General features: G+C 34.9%; 1 protein-coding gene across 6 annotated transcripts in view; it reads right to left on the reverse strand.

The window, feature by feature from the left end:
- The window catches only part of SCAF11 (SR-related CTD associated factor 11), a 66,198-nt gene that overhangs the window by 39,425 nt on the left and 7,172 nt on the right, over window positions 1-19,601 (reverse strand). For 4 of the 6 annotated variants that reach the window (XM_057318961.1, XM_057318959.1, XM_026502044.4 and 1 more), the window contains 3 exons: window positions 9,884-9,937; window positions 2,148-2,229; window positions 277-434 (listed from right to left, as the gene is read on the reverse strand). In XM_057318961.1, the coding sequence (XP_057174944.1) occupies window positions 277-434; window positions 2,148-2,208 (219 nt within the window). In that variant the 5' untranslated portion in view covers window positions 2,209-2,229; window positions 9,884-9,937. Of the gene's footprint in view, window positions 1-276; window positions 435-2,147; window positions 2,230-9,883; window positions 9,938-19,601 lie in introns of those variants that run through there. The other 2 variants (XM_026502046.4, XM_044385514.3) reach the window with 2 other exon arrangements.

Consider the following 19,601-nt stretch of genomic DNA (forward strand, 5'->3'; position numbering starts at 1 on the left):
ACCCCCCACCTCCCCCCCCCAAAAAATCTGTTATTCCTATAAGGTTGTTTCTTTTAAAGGTATGCACTTAAAATTTTTTTATTATAAAAGAACAAAAAAAAACGTGTAAAAAAACTAGAAGAAAATATACTGACAGAATTTGAATAATATAGGGAAATTTGTCCACAGTAAGGGGAAAACATGTTATTTATAAAAGGCATTATCAACTCCTTAGGTGGCATGATACCATGCTAGGGAATTAAAATACAATAATATTTAATTTATTCTCAGACTCACCTCTGCCCATTTAAGAATACAGGTCATGCAGAAGACATGATTACAGCTTTCTGGAAAACCAACTTCTTTCTCTAACAGGCAATTAAGACATATCGGACATCTGTCAGCTTCACTGTACAACAGACCAGTGGTAGCAGTATTATCTTTGTTTTCTTCACCTATAAAGTAAAGCAGCCACATATGCTTAAGTTTTCCAGACAAAATGACATGTTTGTGGCAGAATCATGAACTAGATTTTCTAAAGCCCCCCCCACTACAAAGTAATTAAATCTTACAGTGTAACAAACACACTCCTTGAGCACAATACCCCAACACTTACTAATTTATTTTTTTAATGGGGGAGTAAAACTAATTTTTTATGAAATTAATTTAAAAATAAGTAATAATCAGATGGTTCAAAAATTTTAAAGTAAAAAAAAAGGTTATAATGACATCTTTCTCACTCAAATCTGCCATCTATCCAGTTCCACCAAATGCAACAAATAACAACTATTAAGTTTCTTCTGTGTTCTTCCAAAGATTTTTTGAAATGTGGAAGCAAGCAACTCTTAAAACATATCCTTTTAAAGCTCCCTCTTTACACAAATACTAAAACACTATGCACACTAGTCTGCATTTGTTTTAACTTACTGATGGATGTTCACCCGTTTTCAACCTTTGGCTCTTACAACAAATGCTACAATGAAAAACTATCATTTCACATTTTTAATAGCATATCTACAGGATAAATTCCTAAAAAAGGAATTGCTAGATCAACATGTATGTACAGTTGTAGCTTGAATAGATACTGTCAAACTTTATCTCTTAGGGTTTGTATTAATTTAAATGCCCACCAGCAATATAACCAACATACAAGAATATGTACTGTTGGCTCAAAAGTAAATAAAAGAAACTCCAAAATTCAACATAAAATGACAAAATTAAAGAAATGTTGTCACCTGAAATGCAAACAATATACGCCAAGCAAATGGAAAAGTGGGGTTTGTCCTGGGAGCAAATATTCGTATTAGGGTTCACACCTAGAGACTTACAACCAACCCAGGTAGGGGAACTGATTCTGAGAGACTTCCATATTAAGTCAAGACCCCCAGTGGTGCTAAAGTAAAGCAAGGGTTCAGGAAAAAGCAAATACAAATCCTCTGAAGGAACACATCCCTTAGACAGGCCCTCGGAATTCTACAGATTAAATTTATCAAATATGAGTTCATAATAAAACATTACCAAACCTAAGAAAATAAGTTACCTTGAGTAAGAATCAGCAGAAACAAGAATTTATTTAGATTCATTTATTTTTACATTTTATATATTATACTTATTAAGTATAAATTTATTTAGATGACCACTGGCTTCAAATATCAGAATTCGCAAATATAACATAGAATGATTAAACAGCATATGAGTCCCAGAAGAAAACAATACTTGTGAACTGTAAGATAATGGATGACTATAACCTGTAAGTCAAGAGCAGGATGATCAGAGTTAAAGTGTTCTAAGGTTCTTTTACTGTTAACAGTGAATATTAAAATATTAACTTTAGAAGCAGAGGAAAAGATCAATGCCAACTATTTTAAAAACCCAAAATGGAAGATTACAACAACAAAAACAGATTAGCATATTCATAAACCAGTAAGGAACAAAAATTTAAGAAGAAAGAGTACACACAAACCAAAAACCTTGATCAACCAAAAATAAGACATGGGAGGAGGGAAAAAAATGTATACACTTCTTATTCAAGCAGCTTATTTCAGAATTTACAACCAATGAAAATAAGTGAAAACAAACTATGAATTTTAAAATGTACACAAATGAACAGTTTAGAAACATTAAGTTTTACTTTCAACACACAAGCTTTATAAAAAATTAAAAGTTACCTTCCATATCTTCATAGTCCTGATCTCCCACACTTAGGGTATATACAGTTTTCCTCTTCATTTCTCCTTGAAAAAGGGTTTCCTATAGGATAAATTACAGTACAGAATTTTTATATTTTCATTCTCCCAGTATCAATGAAAAATAAAAACAAAAACCCAGAACTGTAAGAAATTATTTTAGACATAAAAGAACATAGTACAAGCCAAGCCAGTAAATTTTATGGATAATCCAGTACTCTTTTATACTCCTTGCCATCAAGCAGTCTTACTAAAAGGAAAAGCCTTGTGTAAGTATTAAGCAACAAAGACCAAATGATAGATTTGGAGGTACAGGCAAAAACATATTTGGAGCTTAGGGAAAAGAGATCAATGTGAACTGGAGTTTTCACTAAAGGATACAGGTTATGTGTGTTGAGCTTAAGGCATTTAAGGGGCAACATAGTATAAAGTAATAAAACAGCATTTAACTAGGCCAATCTGACAACAAGAGTGAGTAAAAGTATGAGAGAGAGAGAGGGGGGGGGAACAGAGAGAGAGTGTGTGTGTGTGTGTGTACTGAGGAGGGCTATATGCCAAGAAGTTTATCTGGAAGACAATAAGAAAAGCAATATAAATGAAGTAGGAACAGACTACAAAAGGATCTCCAATGATTGAGAAGTTTAGATCCAATCTTACAGATTCCTCTGAAGGAGAATGAAATGATAAAAGTAATATAAATGAATCTTTTAAAAGAATGATCTGCCAGCAAAGCACAGAAATGGATTAGGGCAAGGAGAGATTAGAAGCAGAGAGATTTGCAGAGCTAGAGTAATTGGCTATGAAGTGAATAAAAAAGCAAGGAATTAACAAACAACAATTTCTGAGATAGGGTGACTAAATACAGGGAAGGAGTCAAAGATTATTCTGGCCTTTAGGACTAAGAAAATGATGATTACAAGAGGCAAAACGAGAAATGTAGGAAAGGACATGAATTTGTTAGTTAAGGGGAATAAGTTCATGAGGTAAAATTATTTTTTAAGTCAATTCAGAATTCTTTCTTGAACTGGTGCAAGACACATGTTGTAATAAGCTGTTCAGAAACATTTTGGAATAACTCAGTACAAGAAATCCCCAATTTCATCAGTTATAATTCTCCCATATTTATATGAAGTAATTTTTCTATTAGTTTCTTCAATAATTTAAACACACTAGTTTCTACATTAAAGGTATGTATTGCCCCAAAAAATTCTTTTAGACTAAATAAGGAGAAATGCAAAGACCCACACTTTGGTTCAAAAACCAACTGTAGGGGCGCCTGGGTGGCTCAGTCGTTAAGCGTCTGCCTTCGGCTCAGGGCGTGATCCTGGCGTTCTGGGATCGAGCCCCACATCGGGCTCCCCTGCTGGGAGCCTGCTTCTTCCTCTCCCACTCCCCCTGCTTGTCTCTCTCTCACTGGCAGTCTCTCTCACTGGCTGTCTCTGTGTCAAATAAATAAATCAAATCTTAAAAAAAAAAACCAACTGTAGAGCAGAAAAGAAACTTAGCAGCACACAGAAGAATGATTTAAAGGTTTTAGTAGATTAAAAAGTCAAAATTGGTAAGGATTACTTTTAAAAGTTAATTTAATCACAGTCTGCCTTAATAAAAGAAGATTGTCAAAAACAAGAGGAAAACTTCCTCCTCAGCCTACATTTGCAACATTTGTTTTAGTTCTGATGCTATTTTATTTACAACAACAAAATGATGAATGTCCAGGGGAGATGACTAACCTGGTGACAGCCTTGGAAACCGTATCATATACAAAAAAGTCAAGTAGTAAGAATGTTTAGCCTGGAAGAACAGAAAGCTTAAGGAGAAGGTTACCTTCAAATGGAATGGGCTGAACAACCTATCAATGAAGGTATTCAAACAGAGGCCCAATGACTTCCTCATGGGCTTTTTTTTTTTTTAATTCAAAGATTTATTGAGTGCCACAGGTATACTATTAGGCATTCAACAAGACAGACAGAAATTACTGACTTTACATTCTAGCAGGGGAGATACAATAAACACACTAAAATATCTAGTATATCGGGATGTTGAGAAAAATAAAGCAATACAATTATAAAATAAACATACAATTATGGAGAAACTGTTATTTCAAACAAAGTATTTAGGGAAAGCCTTTCTGATAAAGTGAAATTTGAAATGGCAATCTGAAACAATCAGGGGAGAGAATTATGTGAATACCTAGAGGACCTGCATTCTAGGCTGAAAAGAACAGCAAATATAAAGTCCAAAGGCAGAGAAGAGCAATGTGTCTGATATGTCCAAGGAAAAACAAGGAGGCAAGTGTGGTTAGAATAGAATGAAAGAGAGGAAAAGTAGAAAATGAGGACAGAGAGGTAGGAAGATCATATAACACCTTAAGGGCTGAGTTAAACAGACACACTGACTGCTTCTCTGAATGACATGGGCCAGTACCAGATTTGAAGCAGAGGAGGAAGCAAAGGAAAAACAAGTCGACTGATCATCTAGGGAAGGAGATGACAGTGGCTTGTACCAGAGTAGTAGCAACGGTGATGAAAAGGGATCAAATTCCATCTATTTTCAAAATATAGCCATCAGGATTTGCAGAAAGACTGAATGTGAGGTATGTATTAGAGAGCAAGACTCTAGGATAATTCCAAAGTGTTCTGATCTGAGCAACTACAATAATGGAATTACTGAGAGAGAAGATTATTATAAAAATATTCAGATAGTCATGGATTACTCTACTTGATATTCTCTCAGAAGGACAGTATCAGTATCACTTGGGAACTTATTACAATTGCAGGATACTTTGGGCACCACTCCAGATCTAGTGAATAAGAATCTGCATTTTATCAAGATCTGGACATGATTTATACCTACGTTAAAGCCTGAGAAACACTGCTCTAGGCAACTTCTCAACTTAATTGGTTTTGAAGGCATATTGTGCTCCTGGTATGATCCACAATTGAGTGTAATATTTATGTGGGTAAATTCATACCATACCAACTCTCCCAGTATCCTAAGTATCTAAGAATAAAAAATATTTGAGAGTTAATTAAATGTGATAAAATGTCCATCTGAAAATTAACACAGTATTTTAAAAATCTAGGAAGTTCTCAAAACACGCAATATACTATTCCTTTATGCAGCTAAATAATTTATGTCCAACTGGATGGTCTATGCTGTTTTCACATTTCCTTCCTTAAGAATATTAAGCTCACAAATTTTACATTAACATATAAATTATAATCAATGACTAACATTTTACAGTAAATACTGCCCTTTGTATTTTAACTCATGCAATGAAGTACATAAACAAGTTTATCACTGAGAAACTAAGAAGCCTCAATCAAGTAACAGACTGCCCTTCCTTGTTAGAAATCTGCTTAAAAAAACTAAGTGCTCCAAATTCTTATAACTTGTGTGCTGCTTCTTAAACACATCACATATTAACTGCTGCCATATCTAAAAGCAATTATGCTACATTACCAATTAATTCATTCAAAATGATAGCGATTTAGCATTTCACTGATAAAAGTCACAAGTTTTAGTTCAACAACTTACAAAGTTATAACTTGTTCATGTTTATTTGTTCTATCTGCCTAGATTCCAGTTTTTAATCTAAGGATTCATGGTTTTTAATACCAGTTTTGCTTTAAATTTCCAGTAACAGGAGCATAGGAATACAATACAGACACATGGTCCTAAGCCAATAATTTGTGTCAATAAAAAAACTTAAGAGATAAGCTGTGGGTGGGCAGGACTATCCCTCCTTGTGGTTACCCAAAAAGTTAGATATAACTTGATTTCATGATATTAACTACTAATGACTCTTAATCATATCATATTCTACCTAAACTCCTTAACAGTTCGACCGAGTTCTGTAAATTATCTATAAATCAAACAGAATTTTCTTTTAATTTTGGTTTACCTCAAATGAATCTCAAAGAATGGTTGTTTATTCTTGATTTTAAGTTAATTCTAAACTTTACTTTTCAGATGACTTTAATTTACAAATTTCAATCTTTAATATCTCTTCCCAGGCTCCACCTTTCCAAGCTAATGTATCTTTTAAGTCTTTTATCCCTAACATAATGATCTTAAAGTACTCATATCTTCCAAGTTGCCCTTTTTATTTCATTATATATTGGTATGTGTTAGAAATCTGTTATGAATTAGAAATACTATTCCAAATATGTTCATAAAAACAGTTTGGGAAAAACTACCTAATTTAAAAATTTTATTTATCATAAAAGCATCCACTTTTAAATGTGGAATTAAAAAAAAAAGAGCGCTAATACCAATCAGTTTTCAGAATTCAGAACTCCTTCTCCCACACAAACCCTGGAATACATGGAAGTGAGAATCCCAGGCCAGCCATTACAGTGCATTCAAGTAAAAGCAGTGTAGAAGATAGTTCAGTTCTCTAGAACAGGACTGCCCAACAGGGAATTGTTCTGTCAAGCACCTGAAATGTGACTAGTACAACCAAGGGACAAAATTTTTCATTTAGATTTTAATTAATTTAAATTTAAGTAATCCAATGTGGTTACTGGTTACTATGCTGGACAGCACAGTTCTAGGACATAACTACAATCCTCTATAAAAGAAAATTGTTTCAAGTTACACCTAAGACACTAGCAATGTATTTTCTATTGTAGTAGTTGCTAAAAGCACCTCAAGCTTCAAGGAATCAGAGAAGGGACCAGAGGTTCCCACTAATAGAAACTAAACATTTTAGCCTTGGCCAGCTCCATTTAAAATTCCTATCCTTCCCTTCTCTCCATCCTTTTCTCTTCCAAAGCCTGTTTCCTTCCACCTACATCTTCAAACCTTGCTCTCCTTGCTTCCTCCTACTGTCCTTCAAGCAAGTCCACAGTATCTAAAGATATGAACATCCTAGTTAAGACTTAGACCTACATTCAAATTGCAGCTCCACTGCCATGCAGTAAATAGCTGTTATTATCATTATTTTTTTTCTAAAGATTTATTTTTAGAGAGAGCTAATGCCCAAGCACACACGGAGGTGGGGGGGGGGATTGCGGCTGGAGGGAGAGAGAATCCTCAAGCAGACTCCATGCTGAGCACAGAACCTGACCTAGGGCTTGATCCCAGGACCCTGAGATCATGACCTGAGCTGAAATTAAGAGCCAGTGGCTCAAGCAACTGAGCCAACCAGGCGCTCCTATTACTACTATTATTGGTGCCAGTAAGAACAGAAAAATAGGGAAAGGTAATAAAAGTGTTGACTGTCCAGTTTGTTTTCCCTAGACAGAAGTGAAAGACAAAGGCAAACGCAGGACTGAAAAAACACAAATCAACACTTCTGAGTAACAACTAAATTGATCAAGTGTACTAATATTCTGTGGGTACAAAAAAAGAAGACATATGGGGGTGCCTGGGTGGCTCAGTCGTTAAGCATCTGCCTTCAGCTCAGGGCATGATCCCTGGGATCGAGCCCCGCACTGGGCTCCCTGCTCCGCTGGGAGCCTGCTTCTTCCTCTCCCACTCCCCCTGCTTGTGTTCCCTCTCTTGCTGACTGTCTCTGTCAAATAAATAAATAAAATCTTAAAAAAAAAAAAAAAAAAAGAAGACATATGAAAGGCCATGAGGAAGTTTAACTCTATTCCCACCCCACTCTCAAACCCAATCCTGCCATTATAGACTCTATCACAGAAGGGCACAGATATGATAAATGAGAGCCAAGGCTGAATGAAAGGGATACTGGGGAAAAAGTAAGAGCTATCCCTATGTTGGGCATACTTAGGCCAAGGACAAAGCATATTTCATGAAGATGCTAAATATTATATTGATTCACATGGCTAAGGTCTGCAGAGAATCCAATGACTCCCAGAACCACTCTCCAATAATCTATTCTTCTTTCTCCTTTATTTCCAATCCTCTATCCAAGATAAACTGGTCCCCAAATTCAATCCCCTGTCTAATAAATTAAATTTAAAAAGAGGGGGCATTCAGTAAGGTACTCTGAGTGCTATATTTCAGTGATTAATGACTTGGGCACTGGTGTCAGGCAAACCTATGCTTATGACATTGTCTAGCAGTAATAAACACTCCAATGTTAATAACCATTACTATTAAATGCAGGATCTTTCATCTCAATCCCAGTCCTAAATAAAGCCATTAACTGCCACCAAATTATCTATTAAAAATTTGATCCTCCCATTAAGAATGTTCTTTTCACTTGAAGAAACGATAGCAAGGCTATTTTTTATTGATGTCCAGGGAGGGATAGTATCCATTATTATAGGCCAGTGGTCAAAAAACTGGCACTGGCCGAGTTTTTCTGTAAATAAAGTTTTGTTGAATCACAACCATGCTCATTCCTTTAGATATTGCCTATGGCTTCTTTTGCACAGCGAATACAAATAATTGTGACAAACCATATACTCCACAAAGCCTAAAGTACCTATGACCTGGCCCTTTCCAGAAAAAGTTTACAGATGTGGCTCAGTCTCTCATTACAGAGGGCTCGTTAAGCTTTCTAAGTATAGGTATCTCTACATCTATATTCAACCTGTACTCTGGCAGAACAGTTACTTATTACACATCTGAGTCAATGGTTCTACATGTTGTCCTTGAGCTCCTTTTCAAACACCCCTGAAGGCTATGTGATTTTGTTGATTTATCTACATTTATTTTATCAGTCTGGCTTAAACTATCACACATATTTGCTCTAGTGCCTTAATTAATTCACTTCAGAGTAAGGTTAAGGCAATTAACTCCTTCAGCTTAATAATTATTTCCTTTCCAGCCTCTCTGCCACATAATCAACTCAGTACTGCTCTGCAACTGATTTTTAAATCCCTTACAAAATGGTCCCAAAGTTTTTTTCTACCTGTACAGCAATTTTATTAGTTTGTAAGTAGACTTCTTTGCTTCAAGTGAGCTATTCTAACATGTTTTTGTTTAAAATACCCCTCATCTGCATGTTTGTTGCTGGAGCTTTAATACCAGTACTCTTCAGAATAGAGACAGGAATATCCCTTTAAGCACAGGTTTTAGAAAAAAACTGTCTCAAACCACAACTAGTCTGCCACTTACTAGCTGTGTGACCTTAACCTTAATCTTTAAGCCTGTTTCCTCATCTATCAAATGGGGATAAATGTAGTAACTACTTCAGTCATTATGAAGACTAAATTACATAATCACATAATCCCTCTAAAGGACTTTACACCAAAACTAGCACAAAAGAAGTACTCAACAACACACAGACACAAACACATGAACACCACTGCATCCCAAAAGGATCTTAGGTATATAGGATATAAGATTGTAAATCTGTATGACTCTAAGAATAGATTTTCGTTATTTTAAAAATTCCTATATTTCAAAGAATATCCACATACACAAAGAACGTAAGGAAGAAAGAGTTCACAAAATTTAAACTGTCAAACAGCTTTTCAAACAGATCTTACATAAGGATAAATATGTTCTTTATTCTACACAGGTAGTATTTATCAAGATTCCTATTTATCTGGAAACAAAAATGTTGAAACAAGACAAAATCTAGGACTCAAAAAAAAAATAGTCCTACGATTTTTGCATCCTATTTTCTACTTTATATAGGTATAGGAGATAAAACACTAAATGGTTTTAACATGGCAACTCCAGCAAAAAAGAAGAGGTCATAGTTAAGTGAAGCTATAACCATAATTTCCAAGGTAGTACCTACGAGTGTCATTTTAAGGTTTTCGTAAGTATAAAATTTTCACAAGTCCTCTTACCTTTAAGACTCTTCAGGTGGAACAGTCACGTAATCAGTTTTCCATCAAACTATTCTGGGGAGGGAATTATGAAAATTAGTCCTATATTACGTGACTTTCACCCAGCTGCTACCCTATTTACCTTGGGTTCAGAATAAAAGAGAACAAGAAAATGTAAAGAATGATTTATTCCAGAGGGTCCTGAATAGTGAATACAATTTATTTAGAATGTGAGACATTTTGACACAGTTAAGTATATGCCTTCAAATATGAGGATACACACAGGTAATGGAGGCAAACAATACTGAAAACATTTGTTTAGTCAGAGAAGCACAAGAAGTCACATTTCAGCATATAACAAAAAACCAACTGAAAACAAAGTAACGGAGCATTAGAAAAAATCTACCCCAACAAACAGACTGTTCATATCACCTAAGAAGTCAAGTTAGAAAAAGATACAAAAATTTAACAACTACTAGAATTTAAATTATTGTCTCTAAAATTCTTGTGCAGTGTCTGCAACATCATGTGAGAGCCAAGATTTCACTAATATGAAACATATCACCTCATACTGAGCTCTACAATGACTAATAACCTAATTATTGAAGCAAATTATTTTTTTTAAAGATTTCATTTATTTGAGAAAAAATGTGTGCAAACATGAGAGCAGGAGGGGCAGAGTAAAAACAAGAAGCAGACTCCCTACTGAATAGGGAGCCCAACGCAGGGCTCAATCCCAGGACTCTGAGATCATGAGCTGAGCCAAAGGGAAACAATCAACTGAGCACCCAGGAACCCCTGAAGCAAATCATTTTTAAAAGGTTAGAATGAATGAAAAATAAAATATTTCCAAAGTGAAGGGAATTGGAAATCCTCAGGCAGAAAACACAGATTAAACTAAAAATAGGAAAAAGGTTTTTCAAATGTAATGTAATTACGGAAAACTAGATTTCATGAAGACTATGCTCTAAAAGAGAAATTAATTTTCCTGTTTCCTTTTACATTTAATGTAGCATCATCTCCTCAATATGGCTTGCACTGTTACATACAGGATCACACACATGTTAAAAAAAAATGTAATTGACAAACCATATTTAAATGAAATAAGGAGATTCAAGTTCCCATTACATTCTAATACTGGTAATAAGTAAACTGGGGAGTTCTGGGTAAAATGGACTAAGCACATTCCACCTTGTTAATCTCACTGACTGAAACTATAAAACCCAGACAGAATAAATGGAGCAGCTAAACTGAAATTCTGAAAGTAAATAACAGCAGGTGGATTGGGGAAGAGCCCAGAATCTCATATATTATCAGGCTGGTAGTGAGCTTATAATTTTTCCATCCAGTTTTGCCCCCAGCCTGGGCTTAATGGAACCTGAAACCCAAAAAGTAGCTGTTGGGAACAGCAGAGAGAGAGAAAGCTCTAGGAAAAGCCCTCTATCTCTGTCCAAGGAGTGGAAAAGGGGTCTCCTAATTGCTTAGAAGGAGTAAGGGAAATCTCTTCTTTTTTCTGTTCCTCATTCCCCATGACCCAATTCCCAAGCAATCCTGTGGAGACAGCTGCAACAGTGGCAGCAGCAGAGTCAGCAGGAGCCTAAAACTCTGAGGGAAAGGTACCATCCTCACTGACTGAAGAAACCAGACTAATCTCAATTTTTCTCTTGTCTTCCTGTCACTTGCTTCGAGCAATTGTAGAAAACACGCACCACAGTGGAATAAATGAAATGAAGACTGGGGTTTCCAGCCAGAGGACAGAAGGTGCAGGGGAGGGGGGAGGGCGGGGGGTGTCCCAAGGATCTAGAAAACATCATGAGCATAATAGAAGGTGAAGAGTTTAAGTAACTTAGAAGTTGTTTATGAACTCCTGGCTCACCCCTGAGCTGTACAACTACAGGTTTAACATTAAGCAGCATACCACAGACTCTGAAGACTAAAATACAGGATAAACCCCCACGCAAGTCACAGATTGGCTACTGGGTAATACACACTATGGGAAAAATCCAAATGTACTACAAAGGTTTTGAAAACAGAACTGAGATTAAAACTACAGCCTGAAGAAAGCTGGTTGGAATTGTGGACTAAAACCTAACTGAATCAACTGCTTGCCCAAATAAAAACATCAACATTCTCTATAGCATTTAAGCAAGACAATAAGATTCATGTCATAATGTTCAAAATCTCCAAAACACAACCCAAAATTACTTGGCAGAGAGAACAAAAAAATCTCAAACTCCTGTGGGAAAAGAGAAGCAACAGAAAACACCACCAAGATAACACAGATATTAGAGCACTGGGTGAAATTATCTGACAAAGACTTTAAAGCAGGTAAAAAAAAAAAAAAAAAAAAAAAAGGTCCACAAGTAAGAGCAAATACTCTTGAAACAAACGGAAAACTAGAAAGTCACAGCAAAAACAAACCCACAAGATATAAAGAACCATCAGATGGAAATTTTAGAACTGAAAAATGCAATAACTGAAACAGAAAATACACTGGACAGACTCAACAGCAGAATGGAAAGTCAGTGAACTTAAAGACTGATAAACAGAAATTATCCAATCTGAGCAACAGAAAAAATATTGAAAAAAATATTAGTGCCTTAGGGACCTGTAGGACAACACCAAAACCCTAACATTCAAGTCAAGACCCCAAGGAAAAGAGAATGAGTTCTCTTTCTCATTCTGGAAAAGGAAGGATGAAGAGAAATAATGGCCAGAAACTCTCAAATTTGGTGGAAGATATAAACCTCTAAATTCAAGAGGCTCACAAACCCCAAACAGGTTAATGAAATCCATGCCTAGACACATCACAGTCAAATTTGTGAAGATGAAGAGCAACAGAAATGATAAATATCTGGATAAATATAATTAACTACCCTCCTGAGTTCTTTAAAATATGTTTGGCAATGAAAAGCAAGTATTGCAAAACTTTCTAATAAGATTTCCAATACATGTAGATGAAACACAAGACAATTACAAAAGGGACCTACATGGTGATAAGGTTTCTATATTTCACTTAAAGTGATAAAATACTGATTCTAAGGAAACTGTGAAAATATAAATGTATGTATTATAATCCTTAGAGCAATCACTAAAAAAATGATACATAGGCAGAAACATAATAAACTAAAATGGAATACTAAAAAATGTTCAAATAACCCAAAGAAAGAGGTTACGTAAGAACAAAAAGGGAAACAAAAAAATAAAATGGGGGCGCCTGGGTGGCTCAGTCGGTTGGGCATCTGACTCTTGATTTCAGCTCAAGTCCTGATCTCATGGTGGTAAGATCGAGCCCCTTGCCAAGGGCACGGAGCCTGCTTAAGATTCTCTACCTCACCCTCTGCTTCGCACCCCCCTCGCACATGTGTACTCTCTCTCTCTAAAAAATAAAAAAATAAAATAGAACTAAATCCAAATATATCAATAATTATAATATGTGAGATGTAGGGAAAGCATGACTGCATCAAAGCATTTACATCAGAAAAGGTCTCAAATCATGATCTAAATTTCTATGCTAAAAAACTAATAAAAGAAAAAGATATATAAAACAGGCAGAGGGAAAGAAATAAAGAGAGCAGAAATCAATGAAATCGAAAACAGAAAAATCAATGAAACCAAAAGCCTGTTCATTGAAAAGAATCAATCAATAAAATTTAAACCTCTAGCAAATAACACTGAAAAAGCCCTAGTACTGTTTAAAGAAATTAAATCTGTAGTATTCCAAAAAAAGAAACCTCCAGGCCCAGATAACTTTCCTGCTGAAGTTTACTAAACATTTAAAAAATTAACACCAGTTCCACACAATCTCCTCCAGAAAATGGAAGATAAATACTACCCAATTCATTTTATGAGTCCAGCATTATCCTGATAGCAAAACCAGACAAAGATAGTACAAGAAAAGAACAAACTGATATACTAGATTCAATAAAAATAAACTATGGTACATTCAACCATACAATGGAATACTACTCAGCCAAAAAAAAAAAAAAAAAAAGGAATGCACTAGTGGTTCACTCAACAACTTGAAAGAATCTTAAAGGCAATATACTCAAAGAAGCCAGTGTCAAAAGGTTACATACTACACAACTGCATTTATATGACATTCTCAAAAGGTCAAAGCTGTAATGACAAAGAATTCTTTGATCAATTGTAACTTGGATTTGGGTAAGGTTTAACTACAAATACAAAGATAGCATGACGGAGCTTTTGGAGGTAATGGAACAATTCTGAATCCTGACTCTGGTGATGGTAAATCTACACGTGTATTAATATTCACAGAACTACACAACCAAAAAAGGTCAATTTTAGCATTATGTTAGTAAAATTTAAAATGTTTTGTAAGTAAAGACTAACATGTGAAAGTAATTTGGGCCTAGAACATAAATTGTTAATGTTTTCAACAAAGGTACTTTTTCACGGACAACTTCATGGTCTCAGTTCTTCCAGTGGCTCTGTACTATTGCCAACACATAGAGGTCACCCATATTACATCGCCACTGATGAGCTTGAGAGGAGGTAAATGAATTTTCTATTTCTGGTTCCTGTATTTCTGTAACACTGAAAGGTCATGTATTCCATAGCCCATGGAGAAACAGAGATTAAAAGCAACAGGCACAACTTCACAACGCCACTAGATTCTAAGGCAGTGTTATAGAAATAAATCAGTTCCAAGACCCTCGTAATGGTATGGAGCAGACCCATTTTTCACTGTTTGGGGGAAGACAGGCACTACAGCTGACTCCCAACTGGGTGATACTTTTTTTTTTTTTAAGATTTTTATTTATTTATTTGAGAGAGTGTGCAGACGAGCAAGCAGAGGGAGGAGCAGAGAGAGAGGAAGGGGGAAAGAATCTCAAGCAGACTCCACACTGAGCATGGAGCCTGACCCAGGGCTTGATTCCACAACTACAAGACCATGACCTAAGCCAAAACCAAGAGTCGGACACTCAACCAACTGAGCCACCGAGGCGCCCCTGGGTTACACTCTTATATAACAGATGTCCACTCTATGAGAAGAATATATCTACAATGCAATACTTTTAAAAAAGAAAAATGAGTGCCTTCTATGTGCCAGGCTACTTCATCCTTAAGAGTTTGATAAGGAAATCATATGAAAGGCTTCCACTATCTCTCCAAATAATAAACATTATAAAGTAGTATCATGTTATATGTTCTCCGATAATCTCAATATATATTTATATATATATTTCAATATATATAGATATATATTATTGTGTTTATATAATAACCCCACAGCCCCTGCTTAAGGTATGGTGGAGGGAAGAGAAAGGAGAAGCTGACTGTGCAATCTTCCCTTGTCTTCAAAATTCTCATCTCCATTTTCTCATCCCTATTTACTAAAACAAGATGACATAACTAATTCAAATGGTAAAGGAAAACCTAAAGCTCTTACTTTTTTGGTTTCTTTCCATCAGCAATTCCTCAATGCCTATTATAGGTCCCTTGAAGGGAAAAGTTACAAATGTGGAAAAGCAGACTTTACATTCAGAAGATTAAGCGTTATGCCCATTAAAAGACAAAAAAAACAAAAGAACAGTGAGGTGGTAGAGACTCATCTCACAACCAAACTTCCCAAGAGGACTAGGAGCCCTTGGGATCAATAGCACCATACCCTCTTATCTGGCAAGCAGAACAGCCAAGAGAAGAAAGTAGTCCTGGATGGAAGTATGGAAGTAGAGGAACTGGTTATCTTTTTATCTTTTTTTCTAATCCAAAACAGAAAAACTGTCAATTATATCTTTAATTTAACCTTCGTTCTACCTTAGAAAGATGCCCAACCTGAAATGGCAATTCCTGCCCACCCATCTCCCAAACACATATATAGCACAGGAAATACCTGCAACTAAACAAACAAATCCTAAGAATTAAAGAGGAATTAATAACAGTAAATGACCACATACAAATGCTTGTTACAGTGGAATGGAAATGGATTTCACGTATAACAGGGAAAAAAAGAACGACGTTCAAAACACTGCTTCTGAAATACTGCTTTGTTCTGTTTAAACAAGATTTTAAAAACCTTAATTACAGAGTTTCAACTTCGGAAATTAGTCTCTTTTTTGCACAGATGCGAAAGGTCACTCTTTGGTTCCTCAAGAAATGTCATCATTCTCTAATCCTTTGTAAATTGGTACAAATTGCTATAGTGAAACTAGTACTGAAAAGAAAAAAGCAATTGTTTTGTGTAGTGAGCAGGACATTCATGCTCTCTCTACCCCAGTTTTGCCTAATTATCAATTTGAATTTCTTAAACTCACCTAGGTAGTTACCTCAGATAAAAACAATTTTATGTTACCCAAGTATATAATCAATATATTTTTAAATGAATATTTCACACATAACTTAAAAAGACATTTCACAATCCTACTTCTGTAAAACACTACTATTCTAATCTGGAAATACGTTATCACTTATTATGAAAAATTACTTTAAAAAGGAAAAAGAAAGAACACTCTTCTACATTAACATCAGGCATGGACAGATATTGGGATTCTTTCCTAAATGTAATCTTATTATAAATGCTACAAATACCCGAAGAGCTGGACTTTTGGGTATGCATTTCATACTATTTCTAGATATTACTTTCTGACATTTCCTAAGTTATCTCATTTAACTTTTATAGAATTTTGTGAAAACATCTCTCCATCCTATATACAATGAAATTAAGTAAATTGTTTAAGGTCACAAAGCCAATTCTAAGCATCAGGTTCTGAACTCAACTAGCCCTTTGCCAGAAAAGAAAACAAATATTAATCTGGGTCACTATATATTAAAGGAAATTAATGGAAAGGCAGAGGTTCTCAGGAGAGAAACAGTGGCTATAAAAAATAGGGAAACAAATGGAAATTTTAGAACTGAAAAATACAGTATCTGAAACAAGATCTCAACAACAGACTGGAAATACAAAGGAATAAGTCAGTAAATGTGAGGACACATCAAAAGAAATGATCTAATCTGAAGAACAGAGAAGTGAAAGACTGAAAGAAAATGAAGAATCTCTGGGTCCTGTGGACAACATCCAAAGTTCTATTTATGTCATCTGCGTTCCAGAAAAATAAGAGAAAGAGACTGGTACATTAAAAAAAAAAAAAAAAAGTTGAAGAAATCATTTCTAAAACCTTCCCAAATTTAAAAATTCACAAATTTCAGGAGATATCAAATAAGATTAACTCACAAGAAAGATAAACATGCCCAGGCAAATCATAATCAACCACAAAAAAACAAAGGTGAAGGAAAAAAAATCTTTAAATAGAGAAACACAACATACAGATGAAATTAATGATTCAAATTACTGCAAACTTCTCATCAGAAACAACGGGATCCAAGAAGGCAGGACATCTTCAGTGCTAAAGAAAAAAACTGTCAACCCAGAATTTTGTATCTGGTAAAGAAATCCACCAGAAATGAAAGTGGAAAAGGCATTTTCAATTAAGAAAACAGAATTTATCACCAGCAAGGCCCCCTTAAAAGACATGCTAAAGGAAGTTCTCTAAGCTGAGGAGAAATGATAGGAGAGAAACTTGAAATTGCATTAACAAAGAAGAAAAACAGTCAATAGCTACATATAGATAAGACACTATTTTTCTCCTAAGTTCTTTAAAAAATATGATTACTGTAAGCAAAAATTGTATGACTGTCTAGTGGGGTTTTCATTCCATATACATGTAATACATGAAACAACTTTAACATAAAGGTCACTGGAGGAGTTGTTTGGCTTGTACAGTCACTTCAAGTGCTAAATTTTAACTCTAAATAGATTGTTAATGTTTCAGTATATGTATAAGTCCCAGAGCAGCAATGTCCAATAAAAATATAATGTGAGCCACATATATAATTTTAAATTTTCAGTAGCCATATTTTAAAAGTTAAAATAAAATCAATCTATATTTTATTAATCCATATATCCAAATACTAACCAGTAAAAAACTTATTAAATGAGACATTTTATATTCTTTTTGTGGTAGTAAGTCTTTGAAATCTGGTGTGTATTTTACATTTATAGCGTATCTCAATCAAAGCAGACACATTTCTAGTTGTCAAGAGTAGACCTAAAGCAATCACTAAGACATAATTCAAAGAGATATAGTCAAAAAGTCAACAGATAAATTTAAAGTAGAATATTCAATATAGTCACATAATTGAAGAAAGGGCAGGAAATGGGAAACAAAATAGTCTATCATATCAATACTTACATATAAATAACCTAAACATAATTACTAGACAGACTGTCAGATTAGATTTTACAAAAACACTGGATTACATACTGTCTACAAGAAACTCAATTTAAAAAAAATTTTTTGTGTGTGTATATTTGTCACACAATGTTACATTAGTTTCAGGTGTACAACATAGTAATTCAACTTCTATGTTATGCTACGCTCACCACAAGTGTAACTACCATCTGTCACCATACAATGCTTTTACAATATTAAGACTATATTCTCTGCTGTGCCTTTTATTCCTGCGATTTATTCATTACATAACTGGAAGTCTGTATTTCCCATTCCCTTTTATTCATTTTGCCCAGCCTCCCATCTTCCCTTCCCTCTGGCAACTATCAGTTTGTTCTCTGTATTTATAGGTCTGGTTCTGCTTTTTAAGAAACTCACTTTAAATATAAAGACATAGGTTAAAATGAAAGTATAGAAAAAGATATGCCGTGCAAATAGTCAAAGAAAGTTATTAATATAAAATACATTTTTAACTTCTCTTTAAGGGTCTGACTGGATTTGTTTCTCCTTCACTTAGTTTTATTAGTTTTATCTACTTCTGTAGCAGTTTTGAAACAATTCATGCATCTCCCTCACATTACTCATGCGATGGTCTTAGTGACCGAACACGTACAACAGTTCCTAAAGAAATACGGCCTTAATGCATTAAAGCTGTATTATCTGAAGACTCTTCTATGATAAGGTTTTCAAGTGAATGATAGCTTACAAATTTTTTAAGTTATTAATATTTATTCCCCGTTAGAACAATAATTTAAAGAAACAGTTTTCTTGACAGGCCATGTAGGCACACAAAATAGTGTTACAAGTATATTTACCTTAACAGATCATTTATCATTTGTAAGCTGTTTCACTGATCCCAGAGAATTTTCAAAGCAGTGTTGCTGTGGCTGCTCTCTTTAATATTTATATTTGTTTTCATTTACTTTAAGCTACTGAACTACTACTTTGGCCAGGGTATTGAGACTGGCTTGCAATACGAAGACAGATTAAAATACTATAATCTTTCCTGCTGCAAAAAGTAGAGTTGGAGAAGTAGCATACAAAAGATGAACAAGATAGCATATGCTAAGTGCCAAATGTGAACTACGGATCTTTTTCAGGACTAATTTAGTCAGAAAGAATTCATTTAGAACAGCAATAGGAGATAAGGGTAAAGGTGTAATTATGGGCCAGAATGTAAAGGGACTTAAAGTCCAACATAGGACTTAAATTGTGTTTTGTAAAAAGTAGGAAATCACTAGGGAAAAGTCCACCTCGATCCCATTTATCTATTCTGACATGTTTAAACTGGGGGTTTTGAAAACAATGCAGCAGCAGAAAGTGGAGAAAGAGACGAAAGTATGGAAAACTAATTAGGAAAAAATAGAAGAACACTGGGGAGCAATTTAAAGAAGACCTGATTACGACTACACCCCTCAAGGGCAAAGGCCATGTTTCATCCCCAGACCTAATAGACACAGATATCAACAAACCTATAGCAGAAGATT

This window comes from Ursus arctos, unplaced genomic scaffold (assembly GCF_023065955.2).
Source record: "Ursus arctos isolate Adak ecotype North America unplaced genomic scaffold, UrsArc2.0 scaffold_26, whole genome shotgun sequence".
Classification (NCBI taxonomy): domain Eukaryota; kingdom Metazoa; phylum Chordata; class Mammalia; order Carnivora; family Ursidae; genus Ursus; species Ursus arctos.